This window comes from Festucalex cinctus, chromosome 15 (assembly GCF_051991245.1).
Source record: "Festucalex cinctus isolate MCC-2025b chromosome 15, RoL_Fcin_1.0, whole genome shotgun sequence".
NCBI classification, from domain to species: Eukaryota; Metazoa; Chordata; class Actinopteri; order Syngnathiformes; family Syngnathidae; genus Festucalex; species Festucalex cinctus.
This window is the reverse complement of record NC_135425.1, coordinates 7,332,240-7,345,340: the sequence shown is the minus strand read 5'-3', so window position 1 is coordinate 7,345,340 and position 13,101 is coordinate 7,332,240. Positions and strand designations below refer to the sequence as shown.

At 40.2% G+C, this 13,101-nt stretch overlaps 1 protein-coding gene across 2 annotated transcripts in view; it reads right to left on the bottom strand.

The window, feature by feature from the left end:
• Positions 1-13,101, bottom strand: part of ythdc2 (YTH domain containing 2) — a 95,607-nt gene that overhangs the window by 81,614 nt on the left and 892 nt on the right. The window contains exons 2-10 of one of the 2 annotated variants that reach the window (XM_077497007.1): positions 9,803-9,965; positions 9,610-9,700; positions 9,335-9,531; positions 8,805-9,007; positions 7,329-7,495; positions 4,771-4,873; positions 4,468-4,630; positions 3,599-3,706; positions 3,453-3,529 (exon numbers count right to left, since the gene is read on the bottom strand). In XM_077497007.1, coding sequence (XP_077353133.1) covers positions 3,453-3,529; positions 3,599-3,706; positions 4,468-4,630; positions 4,771-4,873; positions 7,329-7,495; positions 8,805-9,007; positions 9,335-9,531; positions 9,610-9,700; positions 9,803-9,965 — 1,272 coding nt within the window. The remainder of the gene's footprint in view (positions 1-3,452; positions 3,530-3,598; positions 3,707-4,467; positions 4,631-4,770; positions 4,874-7,328; positions 7,496-8,804; positions 9,008-9,334; positions 9,532-9,609; positions 9,701-9,802; positions 9,966-13,101) is intronic. The other variant, XM_077497008.1, reaches the window with a different exon arrangement.

Here is a 13,101-nt window from a genome sequence, read left to right as displayed (position 1 = left end):
CAGCATCCTATCTTCACAGAAAGAAAAAAACAGAAATGCATTTTTTTCTTGCAAATTAAAAGAAAAACTGAAAATTAACATGGCAGTAAGTATTCAGACATCTACTTAGATTTAATTCACATGGTGTCCATTTCTTCTGATTGTCCTTTAGATGGTTCAACTCCGTCAACGGAGTCCAACTATGTTTAATTAAACTGATAGAACTTGATTAGGAAAGCTACACACCTGCCTATAAAAGATCTTACAGCTCACAGTGCATGCCAGAGCAAATGACAATCACAGAATCAAAAGGAACAGTCCAGGGAACTCAGAAACAGAATTGCGGCAAGGCACAGACCTGGCCAAGGCCCGAAAAAAATCTGCAGCACGCAGGTTTCCGAAGAGCACAATGGCCTCCAATAAGCCTTCAATGGAAGAAGTTGGGATCGACCAGAACTCTTCCTAGACACGGCCATCCAGCGAAACTGACTATCGTAGGCGAATAAGCTAAACAGTCAGGAAACACCAACACATTGCTAAAATCAGTAGATTTTACTGAAATGTATAACCGAGTGCCGTCAGCATAACACTCAAATGCTATTTTATTATGACAAATGACAGATTCCAAAGGTAACATATAAATACAAAATAAAATAGGCCCAAGTATGGAGCCTTGCGGTACACCGGAAGTAAGATGCACAGATGAGGACATCACATGTTAATGGCAGAGGACCCCCAAATCGAGGTGTGAAATACTTGTATCATTCCCCAGAAGACTCATGGCTGTACTAGCTCAAAAGGGTGCTTCTACTGAGCAAAGGGTTTGAATACTTATGACCAGGTGACATTTCAGTATTACTTTTTTAAAATAATTTGCAAAAATTTCTACATTTCAGGGGTTTTTTTTCTATCAAGATGGGGTGCCTGCGAGTGGCTGGCAACCAGTTCAGGGTGTACCCCGCCTACTGCCGAAGCCGGTGACCCCTGTGAGGAATACGCGGTTATGAAAATGGATGGATGGAAGATGGGGTGCTGTGTGCACATTAATGGGAAATAAAAGAAACCTTTTTTGAGTTTAGCAAATGGCTGGAATGAAACACCGAAAATTTAAAGTTGTCGCAATACTTTTCCTACCCACTGTATATTGTCATTTATGCACTAATAATGCACTTGGCTACAATTGACAATATTAGATCTAAATATTTGTGGCTGCCAACTTCTGCGCTCCACTTGTTTTCCTGTTGATCCTATGAAGTCGGTAAACAGGTACAGTTACCGCCCAGATACCAAATGCACAATGGCAAGAGGGGATTAGTATAATATGCTGTCATGTATTGAGAGTTAGGAGTCCCGAATGAACTTTATTCAGTGGCATTTCTACCTGCCAAATTAACTGTCTACACCATTAAGTGTGGCACGAGGACCAGTTGTGCCATGTGGGTCGGCTCTATAGGTATCTCACTACTCAAGTACATCCATCCATCCTTTATCCATACTGCTTATCCTCACTAGGGCCGGGCGGGTGCTGTAGCCTTCTCCAGGTACTCTCTCAGTCCAAAAACATACCTCTTAGGTTAAGTCAGTGCTTCTCAATTATTTGCTGTCATGCCCCCCCCCCAAGTAAGAAGAAAACATCTCACGCCCCTGCCCCCCCCGCCCCCCTCCCACCGCGACTATAAATAGAATCATTTGTCTATAAAATTGTTCTAAGCACACCTCTGCATAACACAGTATCCTTATTAACGTATAAGAGAATTTAAAAAAAGAAAGAAATATGGACCAAATTACAACAAAGAATAGCTTTATTAACTGTAATAGAAAAGATTTAAAGTGCATCTGAAATTCAAAAATAAAATTAAATCCTGAATTAAACTATAAACATTTTTTTGACTGACCATGTCAAACCATATGATACGGAAAAATAAAATTACATAAAATCAATAAATAATAATACTTTCAAACTGATCACCAACATTAACTCAGGAGCACAATATTAAAAAAATTTTTTTTAAAAACTTTAACCTGCAAAACAAAAATAAATAAAATATTTTGTGATGAGATTTTTTTTTTTTTTGCTGTGTGCAAGCGTGCATGCTGTGCAAACAAAACCCCTACACAACCGAGCGAATGCTCCCTGCGCACACTCTGCCAATAATGAGAGCGCCACTGCCCCCTAATGTAGTGGAGGTGCAATTGCACTTTATTCTAGGACAGTAAAAAAAAAAAAAAAATATATATATATATATATATATATATATATATATATATATATATATATATATATATTAGGGGTGTGAATTGCCTTGTACCTGACGATTCGATCTGTATCATGATTCATAGGTCACGATTCGATTTGATACCGATTAATCCCGATATGAATTTACAATTCGATTGTTGCGATTTTTTTTACTCAAATTTAGAAAATACCATTCAGTAAACTTGTACAATGTACACTGTAAGCTTTGTATGAAAATGTATTATTTATTGATCTGAAACTTCACTTTTATAACTGAGCCACTGTATTTAACAAACAGGTTGTGACCTTTTTCATGTTAGAACAGCATTGAAATAAAATATTAAGGCTGAATGTTCCATTAATATAACATTCTTCCATGCTTAAGGTATGAAAGTTAGACGTTTTGTTGAATATTTTTCCATCAAAAATGGATGTTATAAAATCGATTCGGCTGCCTCTTGAATCGATTCGAGAATTGCATGCTTTACTATCGCGATATATTACCGAATCGATTTTTTTTAACACCCCTAATATATATATATATATATATATATATATATATATATATATATAAAATAAAAAAGCATGTACCCCGAGGTCAAACCCGCCCCCCTTGATGGAGCCTCGCGCCCCGCTGTACCTCACCTCTCAGCCCTGTGATAGGCTGCAGCACACGTGTGACCCAAATGAGGATAAGGGGTAGAGAGAACAGATGGATGGGTACATTATTTATGTACAGTTTTTTTTTTTTAAATTTCTATATTTATGTACAGTGTTCGCTCCGAATTGTCCCTCGGTGTGCTTGTGAGTGTGAGCGGTTGTTCGTCTCTGTGTGCCCTGTGATTGGCTGGCAACCAGTCCAGGGTGTCCCCCGCCTACTGCCCAGAGCCAGCTGAGATAGGCGCCAGCACCCCCCGCGACCCTTGTGAGGAATAAGCGGTCAAGAATATGGATGGATGGATGGATGTACAGTGTTGTTAATGTTCAAACTGTGCATAATGGTAAAATGGCTTACAAGAATATTAAATATAGCTTTTAGGAATAAAACCTTAACTAGTTTTTAAACGTTGTCTTTTTTTTTAGGTGACATTTGGTATAAAAAGTTTGAGAACTCCACTGTGTTCTGATTCTGAATAAATAACCATTTACAACAATGAAATACAGTACTAGTGATCCCCCCACCCCCCATTATTTTATATTTACAGTATTTAGCAGGCTGTGTTCACAAGTATATTACCAGTGTCTTGATGGCACCCCCTTTATCCAGATCATTGCTGCTCCTTAAGTCAGAGGGAGTAGGGTGTGTCACCCCTTCTGATAAAGAGAGTCACAGTGAGATGAAATGGAACACAATTGCATAAAACAATCAGTAAATATTCATACTTCTCTGAGATTCTTCCTTGTGTTTGCCCACTTCTTTACTGTTAAAACCGGTCATCCTCAAAATGTCTTCCAGAAAAAGTTGATTCACTTCAAACTGTCTTCCTTTGACTACAACACATATGCACGTCAATTTACTAAAAACTCATGAAAAATAAAAGTGGTCTTAAAAAAAAAAAAACAGCTCACACGATATGCAACAAGCACAAATTCATTAATCAGTTCTTGTGATTGTGTGTGCTCAAATCCTGATTCATACCCCCAAAAATTATACAATTATTCACGTCTGACAGTCTGAGAGGATTTTAAAAGACAGACAATATAAAATCAGATCCTGTGTAAAGTGTGATAATGTGTTCATCAGAACACATACTGTCGGTTTAAAGACTAAGGGCCTGATTTATTAAGATGATCGCAAATAGAGGACACACAATTCGTGTGTACAACCACTTAGTTGACCAGCTTACACATCTGTTTGTATAAGCAATCAAGTTTTCATTTTTTTTCACGCATTCACTTAAGTAAATTGGGCCCAAAGTGCCATTGAGGTTTTTGATGTTATGTATTGCTTAATTTATTTCTTTTACTCTTGATCTGGAGAAACTTACCACTAATATAATGTATTTTCCAAGTGCTGTGTGCCATTGAGGACGACTGCTTTGTTATTGTCTTGGAATCGAGTCTCCACTAAATAGTTTATTCACTTTTGGATCGTTTAGGTTTTCGAGTACGATCTTATATGAAGCAGAAGTACAGATGTGCCAGATGTCAGCGCTGAAAATGGTTCCATCTTATATTGGGGGAGCAAACTATTAGCTCAAACAAACCAATCATTAAACATCTACTTCAACTTGGCTTCAAAAATGACTTACGATGAATAACCGGACAGGACCAAGCGCTAAAGTACTTGAGGAACAAGTCAACATCCAGAGAAGCACTGGAGAGAACCAGCTTTATTGTAGGTATTTCCTCAAGTACGTCAAGCATCTTCGTGAGCAAAAAGTCAGTGAGACCATCGCGCTCATGCACCTCATCCTTAGAGAACACAGTAAGCCAGGTTAGCATGGCAGATTTATTTAGGAAGCTACCAAGCTAAAAGAACAGTAACACCCAATTACAATAGTGATACCGCAAACATATTTTCAAAAGTACAGAATTGCACTTTTAATGCTCACCACAATGACATGTGTGACAGAAGACAGACTGACATCTCCAGCTATGAGTGTACGGAGTAAAACTCCAGTGGTACAGAATGTAAGCAGAGTCTTTGGAGAAACCCTACAGATTGAAAGTGAAGAGACATTTGCACAGTTTCACAAAAATTGCAAGAAGGGATCTGAATTTTATGTAATGAAGGTTTTTTTTTTTTTTTTTTTAAATCATTTCACACTTATTCAATCTTACAATGTATATCACTGTATATCCAGGGTTGGGGAAATTCAGGTCCATAAAGTATAAACCCTACCACAGATTGGCTTTAGCCTGCGTTCACGCTGCAGCTCAATTCTGATTTTTTCACGTCACTGATTTTTTTCATGAAGTGTGAAGTTATGAATGGTATCATTCCGGGGTTTTCCACACTCTGTGGATATAAATCGGATATGTATGCGATGGGTCCGCACGCATCTGATTCATACGTCATCAAAAGCCTGACATGGGCTCTGCGCGGGCGGGGGAAGGGTGCTTAGAGGGGAGAAACGTCTGTGAATATACAAATCTGTTTTGAGGAACAGTGTTAACTTTCATTTGTTTTTAATTTAATCAAGTCAAGAGTGTGCATATTTACTTGCGTAAATTCTGAAACCTGACGTCGTTTGTTTTGGGTGCACGTCACTCGACGTGCGCTCTTTGCACATGTGAGTCACATCACGGGCGTGTTGCGTTCACATTGAAGTCGCATTTGTTTTTGTAATGTGAACAGTCTATAAAAAGATCGGATTTAAAGGGCCTGTCTGCTGGTTTGACTGTGGAAAAGGCACTTTTTAAATACAGGATTTAAACAAACAAACTACTTCTCAATTTACAGATCACGGCTTGTCTGCATTTCTGGTGGTGATTTTGTCCTAAACCCCCAACCCCCCCCAGCCTATATTTTGCCAAAATGTGTTTGTTTTGTAAACAGCGGGACGTTTCTGTTGAAAGACAGTGTTTACACCGCTCCAGAAATGAAGACAAGCCCTGATCTGTAAATTGAGAAGTAGTTTGTTTGTTTAAATCCTGTATTTAAAAAGTGCCTTTTCCAGAGTCAAACCGGCAGACTGTGCCTTTAACAAAAAATCAGAAATAGGCATTGACACTGCAGCATGAATGTAGCCTTATGCCGATGCCACACGATTTTTTTGTCTTACACGACAGTTGCGCTGTCACATTACCCGACAAATTCGCTCCGTGTCGTGGACGGGGCGTGTAGTCACACTACACGTCTGAACGCGACAAGACACCAGCCGATCATCGCGTGTTGTCTTGCCAAGAGAGACGCGTCGGCCGAGGTTTGTCGGGGAGGTGGGGAGGGGGAAAAAAATAAATAAATAAATAAATAAATAAAAATAAAAAAAGGCAAGGACACGGAGTGTTTGCGTGAATGGAGCACGCATGGGACAAGTGTGATGTGAGCGCGTTGCTTGCGCTCCCTGCTCCGCAATAGTGTTTAAAATATGATTTAGTAGCCAACACTGTATTTTAATTTATTTAGGCCTATATGCGCCGGTGTAATTATAGCAGATTTTGTTAATTAATTTGCGGGATGACATCTTGTTTTATTATTTTATCAAACACTGAAATATTATATTGCTTGAGTATTTTTTTACTGCTTCATTTATTCATATTTGACTAGTACGGTGATTGGATAGTATACGCCACTCACTCCGAGGGGGGAAAAAACTTTCAAGTGAGAGAGTGTGACAAAGGCGGCGAGGCCTGGCCCGACTACATGAAAATGTGATCGATCCTCACTAAATATATGTCCATCCCTACTCATATGCCCAAATCTCTGAAATTATTAGAACAACAGTCACAATATATTTTGGTCCTCTATTCACGTCGCCGTTGCCTGACGGGTTGCACGGATGTGTGCGCACTCCATGCAGCCGCAGCGCTGCAGCGGGGCGCTTTTGTTTTTTGTCCCATCGCCCCCCCTCAAACGAGATGCACCTGTCTGGCCCCATCCCATGAAATATCAAGGGGATAAATAAATAAATAAATGAATAAATAAACAAATGGATACATAAATAAAAAGAGCTATAAAGTGCTGTTCAGTGTGTGACTCACGTTTCGCTCCCTCTCGCTATTGGTCAATGCTGTGGAACCAAACGGACGACGACGTAGGTATGTCACATTATGCGTCAAGACGAGCAAAATTCTAACATGCTACACTTTCGTCGTGATAGTCGTGAACCGTCCCGGACAACAGGCGGCCAATCGTTGAACGTGTCACACTACACGGGCGACGCTACGTCAAGACAACCCAAAATCGTTTACGACATACCCCGTTTGTCCACGACACGTCGGTCGGGCTAAAATCGGGCTGTTTTCGTGTAGTCTGACATCAGCATAAGTCACAGTTCTACTCAACTGGCAGGTAAACGAGCTTGTGTTGGGTCCACCTGATGAGTAAAAGCACCTGCAGCTAAAGCCAAAGGGTTTTTACTTTCTGGGCCGTGACGCCCCAACCCTGTTTATATAAAAAAAAATATCATTACTGAAAGTATGAAATTTTAATTAAAAGGGGCTTTACCTGCTCTCTAGTCTAATGTGATAGCCGACAGTCTTGCCGATTGTCTCTCCCCTCTCAGCTGCCACTCTCTCAGCGACAGTGATGGCAGCCAAGCGTCTGGGCTGAGTACAGAAAATTCTGCAGCACTCTCCTTTCTTGGTGCAGTCATCCAGTAGAAACTGTGGAATCTGACCAAACGGATATTACAAATAAATGACAATATACAGTATAAGAAAGTTAGTTTCCAATGGACCCCTCACAGAGAACAGGACTGGGCGGACTTGTGACCAGTGAAAATCTGTGGATAATTGACACCCTTCAGCTTTACATGGTTGATCACAAGAGGTAAGGTCAAATCACGACAATTCTCAACAATACTTTACCAACATCTGAAGCCTCAATTTTACCCGACCTTGAGGTCAAGAGCTTCTAGTATTATGTATTGTAGGCAAATGAACGTTTTTGAATCCTTTTTGGTTTGTGCACTACTCATTGACATCATTACTTTGTTAATAGTGATGAACTTGAACTTTATTCATTAGCTGTCAACAGTTTAAAGTTTAAATATCTGAGAATCAAATATGAATTGCAACTTTATTTTGCAATTCTGATTGAGTTGAATGTAGTTCACGATACCTCAGCAAATGGATACAGAAGATCTAGATGATTCGGATTTGAGACTCATTACAACTGACCCCCGGGGTTACACCGGATGCGTGTGCGGTGCGGTTGCGGTGCGTCTTGACTGCATGCTCCGGACGCGTCAATTTTTTGGCCAGCTCACACCGGCTCCGCACAGCTGCGGTCCGGCAGCTCCATCCCGCCGCGTCTCGCGTGACCACGTGGCATTAAAAACAACGACAAACACACAGAAAGTCTGTGCTCAACAGAGAAGCAGAAAGAGAGGTGGACTTTTATTATTTTGTGGCTTTCCACCTCCAATATAAACCTTTCATCGTCCATGTTCGCTGGTAAAAAACTGTAAATGAGCACCTCGCACTTTAACTCCAGGCCCACTCTACGCCCACATCACGTTTTGCTGACATGCTTTGAAATAGGAGCTGGTGAGTGTTTTATTCTGAAAGGTAACCGGAAATGTATTTTGAAAATGCGTCGGTCTTCCTGTCCCGCTCAATGTGTTTTGTGCTAGCTTGCCATTTGCCGGAGGCTGACGGATGCGGCATCCGGCAAAAATAGAAAATATGTCTATCCGTGCGGGAGACTGCTGAGACGCAGTCGACACGCAACGCACACGCAACCGGTGTAATTTGTACCATTCCAATTAATGGAATCTAATTGGTTGCATCGCCGGAACGCACCGCAGCCGCATCAAGTGTAATCCCGGGGTGAAACAAGCCATACAGTACTGCTTGGTGTAAAGGGAGTTAGAGGGTGACATTGAGAGTGCAAGAATGCCATTTATATCCACTGGGAGGTATATGATGTGTAAAACTTCAGAAATAAACATTCATAGCGATTTTGCAATCATTCTGTTACCTGGGTTGTTTTTCCAGAACCCGTCTCTCCTACAACCAGTACCACCCTGTTGTCTTTAATCAGTCTGACTATCTCTTGCTCGTGCTCACACACAGGCAGCGCACATCGGAAAGTGTCCAACTGTGATGGCCTCCTCCTAGGGGGTACCACTGAAACGCCACTGACCAGGCGACCCCTTGGCCTGTTTATGTCAAAGCTGTTGTCTGATGGAAGAAAAGAGATTTTTTTTTAAACAACTTTGTCCAAATATGACTATAAAAGCCTAACGTTAGAGTGACTGCAACTGTTAATGAATTGTCATTTATACGAAAATATTGAATACAGTTTGAAATCTAACATGCATTACGCTAGCGACTTATTGGTCTACTTGGGTATACACTTCGCAACTTTCACAGTTGTGGATTTTTTAATGACAAAGGCTGTGTAATGCAAATTTCCTAAATGCACCTGATCGAGGACTACAATACAATACATACAGCCTTGTAATTTGTGGCTTGACGTCTGCTAACGCCACTTAAACACAAACGCACCAGGTTGTGTAGTGGTAGATAGTGTGCTTTTCCTGCTGGCTTGAAGGTCTTCACGCTGTTTACTGGTGACAGGAAACCTTTGAAGGAGGCCGCGGATGGCAAGTAAAGAGGTTTGGGAGAGTGTTAGAGCCATGGACGACCTACGACTGTCTAGGAGATTCTTTTTCTTGATGGTGAGGAAGCGATGTGAGCCTTTTCTGGAAAAGAAGTGACATCCCTATCGTTTGTATACATTACATTCATTTGTATTATTCTGTAAAGGTTAATACACATACCCTTGGCTTTTAGAAATGTAACCCAAAGCCTGCGCCGCACGATGAATGAAAGCTCTATCATTAGAGGAAAGTGAAGTGGGAAATTCCATCTCTGTTCATTCAGGAGAGATAACACTTGGACTGTCATTCCTTGTGCTCACATGAGTAGTACCTACGTATACACCTGTTTTATGAAAATATCACATTCACATACCTTTCTCATCGTTGTAACGAAACCTCTCCAGAGCCAAGTTAATTGCAATTTTGACTTCTTCATCGATGTGAATGTCTTTGAAACGACTTTTGGTAGAAGATTTTTGTGCTTTGTGGATCTTGGCTGGGTTTTGCAAAGTTGGGCGGGAATATGACATGGTGCACTGTAACAAAACATTAAACTACTGAACTCACAAAGTATTTGTTATTTTTACAATAATGTTTTACGTTTGAACTGTTCAAGACAAAAAAAAATAAAATAAAAAAATTAAAACTGTACACTTTCTGCTATATCAGATGTGAAAAAGGCCAAAACCATTGCAGAAAAAGTCAACGCTCAAAAGAAGTGTAGGAACATTTGAAATGATCTCAAGTCATTGATAAATTCCAAGAGCGTCCATCATGATCAAAACAGTCAGTGCCATGGGTGACTTATGTTGTTTTATGGTTTGTTTTTTTGTTTTTGTTTTTTTGTGGGGTGATGGGCTGGCCCTTTAAATTGCAAGCACTATGAAGAGAGAGAATGAGCCAAACTGCCAGCAAAGGGTAACGTGCATAATTTTAAATTGAAAATTCTCCTTGTTTGTCACAAGCTTAAAGTGGGGACAGGTTGAAGTGGCCAGCATGGCACCATGATGAGGTCATCACTCATCACAAACAACCACTGACAGCTGGCAAAATCATCCTGGTGAGTCAGCGTCACTCCAATGTAAGGATGCAGGGTAATGCTATTTTCAATCGATACCCATAAACTAATAATTTAGAAAATGTTGATAAGTAAGCTGATAATTGTTTGCAAACACAAACAAAATATTGTGTCAACCGGTACAATCTTTGCCAAATTATAATTTTCACTTCTACAGTAACATGACCATCTTATTTATAGCAACTTACATCAGAGCCTATTTTGTGTGTACTGTTTTACCTCTCTTTATGCAGTATACAGTAACTGTTGATCTCGAAAGGAATGTCAGAGAGCCATTATCGAAGATTGAAGCTGAGGAATAGAAAAAGCAATTATGACGGTACAGGTACCATCATTTTGTTGTTGTGGTACATTTAATTTTAAACGCTTGTGCTCTAAATTTTATTTACCAACACATCTGAAAACTATTCTTGGTGATAAAACATTCCAGTCTCCCAACAACATTAAAATTTTGAAGTGGATATTTTGCCGTGACCGGCAACTCGACACCTAGCAGCGCTATTTTCCTGTGAATCAAAGAAGAACTGCAAGTACAAATTCTGCGCCAGTGAATATATACAAGTTTGTGGAATAATGGTTAAGGTGGTTACCTCGCAAGCAAGTGGTCACAGGTTTGAATAACACTTTGGGCATTTTTTTTTTTTTTTTTTTTTTTACTACAATTTTTTTGACAACCACTACTCTGCGGCTGGTAATAACAACTAGAGGGTCATGGTTAGGGTTAGGCTGGCTATGCCGATAACAGTCTATGCTCTGACGGTTATGGTTAGGATAAGGCAGGGAATGCCAATGATTTGACAGTAACGCTGAGAGTTAAGTTGCTAATGCCGATAACAAGGCAAGTCTATTTTGCTGGCAAAACAAAATGAAAACTTATTGAAAAGGCACAGATGGGGGTGAAGCGTCGCAGGAACCACACCCAGTGCATGACTTGGTCTGGCGATTGACCAATCAGAGCCGTTCACGGCAAAATAGCGCTAGAGTTGCCAGCATCGGAGAAAGGGAGCTTATCGCTCATTGAAAAAAATTGGACTTTGCATCATCTAATGGTAATTTGATTTGTGAAGTTTATTTTGATTTCAAAATGCAATAAAATGTCATTGGACTACTACAACAATCTGCCTGGTTGTATGCCAGTCACATGCAAACGCAATACAATACGCAGTTTGTTTTCACCGTACAAAGGAAGCATTTCCATTGTATTTATTGCCTTGGGGAAATATCAGAAATATCCCCTAAGTAGTTCAGGCTAGGATGCTGGTACCTGAAACTCGTGGTTACCCTTACTAGTCCCATGAATAAACAGTGAAAAGCATTTCACACTGGGATAAACGCAACCTGTTTTAAGGTGGGGGTACATTTAATGGCAGCCTTATTTCTTGCCATTCTTGATATTTTGTACCTATATAAATTAATAAGCAAAATCTGGTTCATTTTACTGTGTTAAATGCATTAAACCTGCCAAAAAAACAAACAAACATGTTCTGGTCATTTGCAGCGTGAAATGCTTTTCACTGTTTATTTATGTGACTAGAGTAACCTTTAGTGAGTTTCAGGCAACAATGGGCACCCAAGTCTGATATACAGTAAGTAGGTAGGCGATGCATTTTCAGGCAGGGATGCCTTCAACGGCACAACACCTCTGCAAAATATCCACTGCCTTAAAAACTCGCTTGAGACAGGTGACAGAAGACAACATTCTCCAGGCTTTCCTTGCCCCACCACCGGGCTAAACTCTCTCTCCCCCAAATATAAATTTCGAATTTATGCGCACTGAATGAACGCCGAACAGTAATCGCTGGATGTTTTTCACCACCCCCAGCCCTTACTTCGACGAACATGATATATAATTTGACACCCCATGTATGCCCCCAAATTATCATAGCGCTAGGTGAAACGTACAACCGTGAATGCTTGGTTAAAGAGGAATTTTTTAGCTCAAAATGTGATGCCCGGGCCCGGGGGGGACTTACTGTTGGGGTTAGCACATGGCTTTTTTTTGTACATCATGGGCTGTTACACATGTCTCCAAATTTTCGTAGCTCTAGCTGCTTTGTACAGCCGGGAATGCTTCATTAAGAATATATATTTTTTCCTTTGCAATCAGTGCATGCCAAGGCAACAGCGTGCGACGAAATAAAAAGCTTTCAATAACTTTTCATCTTCAACATCTTAAGATGAATCACACCAAGTTTGCAGATGATCAGATATACTCTGTAGGAGGAGTTCGTTAAAATAAGACCCCTATGAAATGGCCAAATAAATGGCAACACGTTCCAAAGTAAATCAAATTGGCTGACTTTAGGTTTAGCATATGGTTCAAAAAGAGTTTTTTGTACCTAGAGGGCTGTTACATACGTCTTCAAATTTTGGTAACTAGGTGAAACGTACAGCCAGGAATGCTTCATTAAGTAAGAATTTTGAAACGCAAAATTTGATGCCTCGCCTCTGGCGGACTTCCTGTTAGGTTTAGCATATGACACCAACAGACTTTTTTTGTAGGTCGTAGGCTGTTACATATGTGTACCACATATGTATACGTACAATGCTACGTTTAGTAAAAGTTTTGAAACTCTAAATTTGATGCCTCGCTC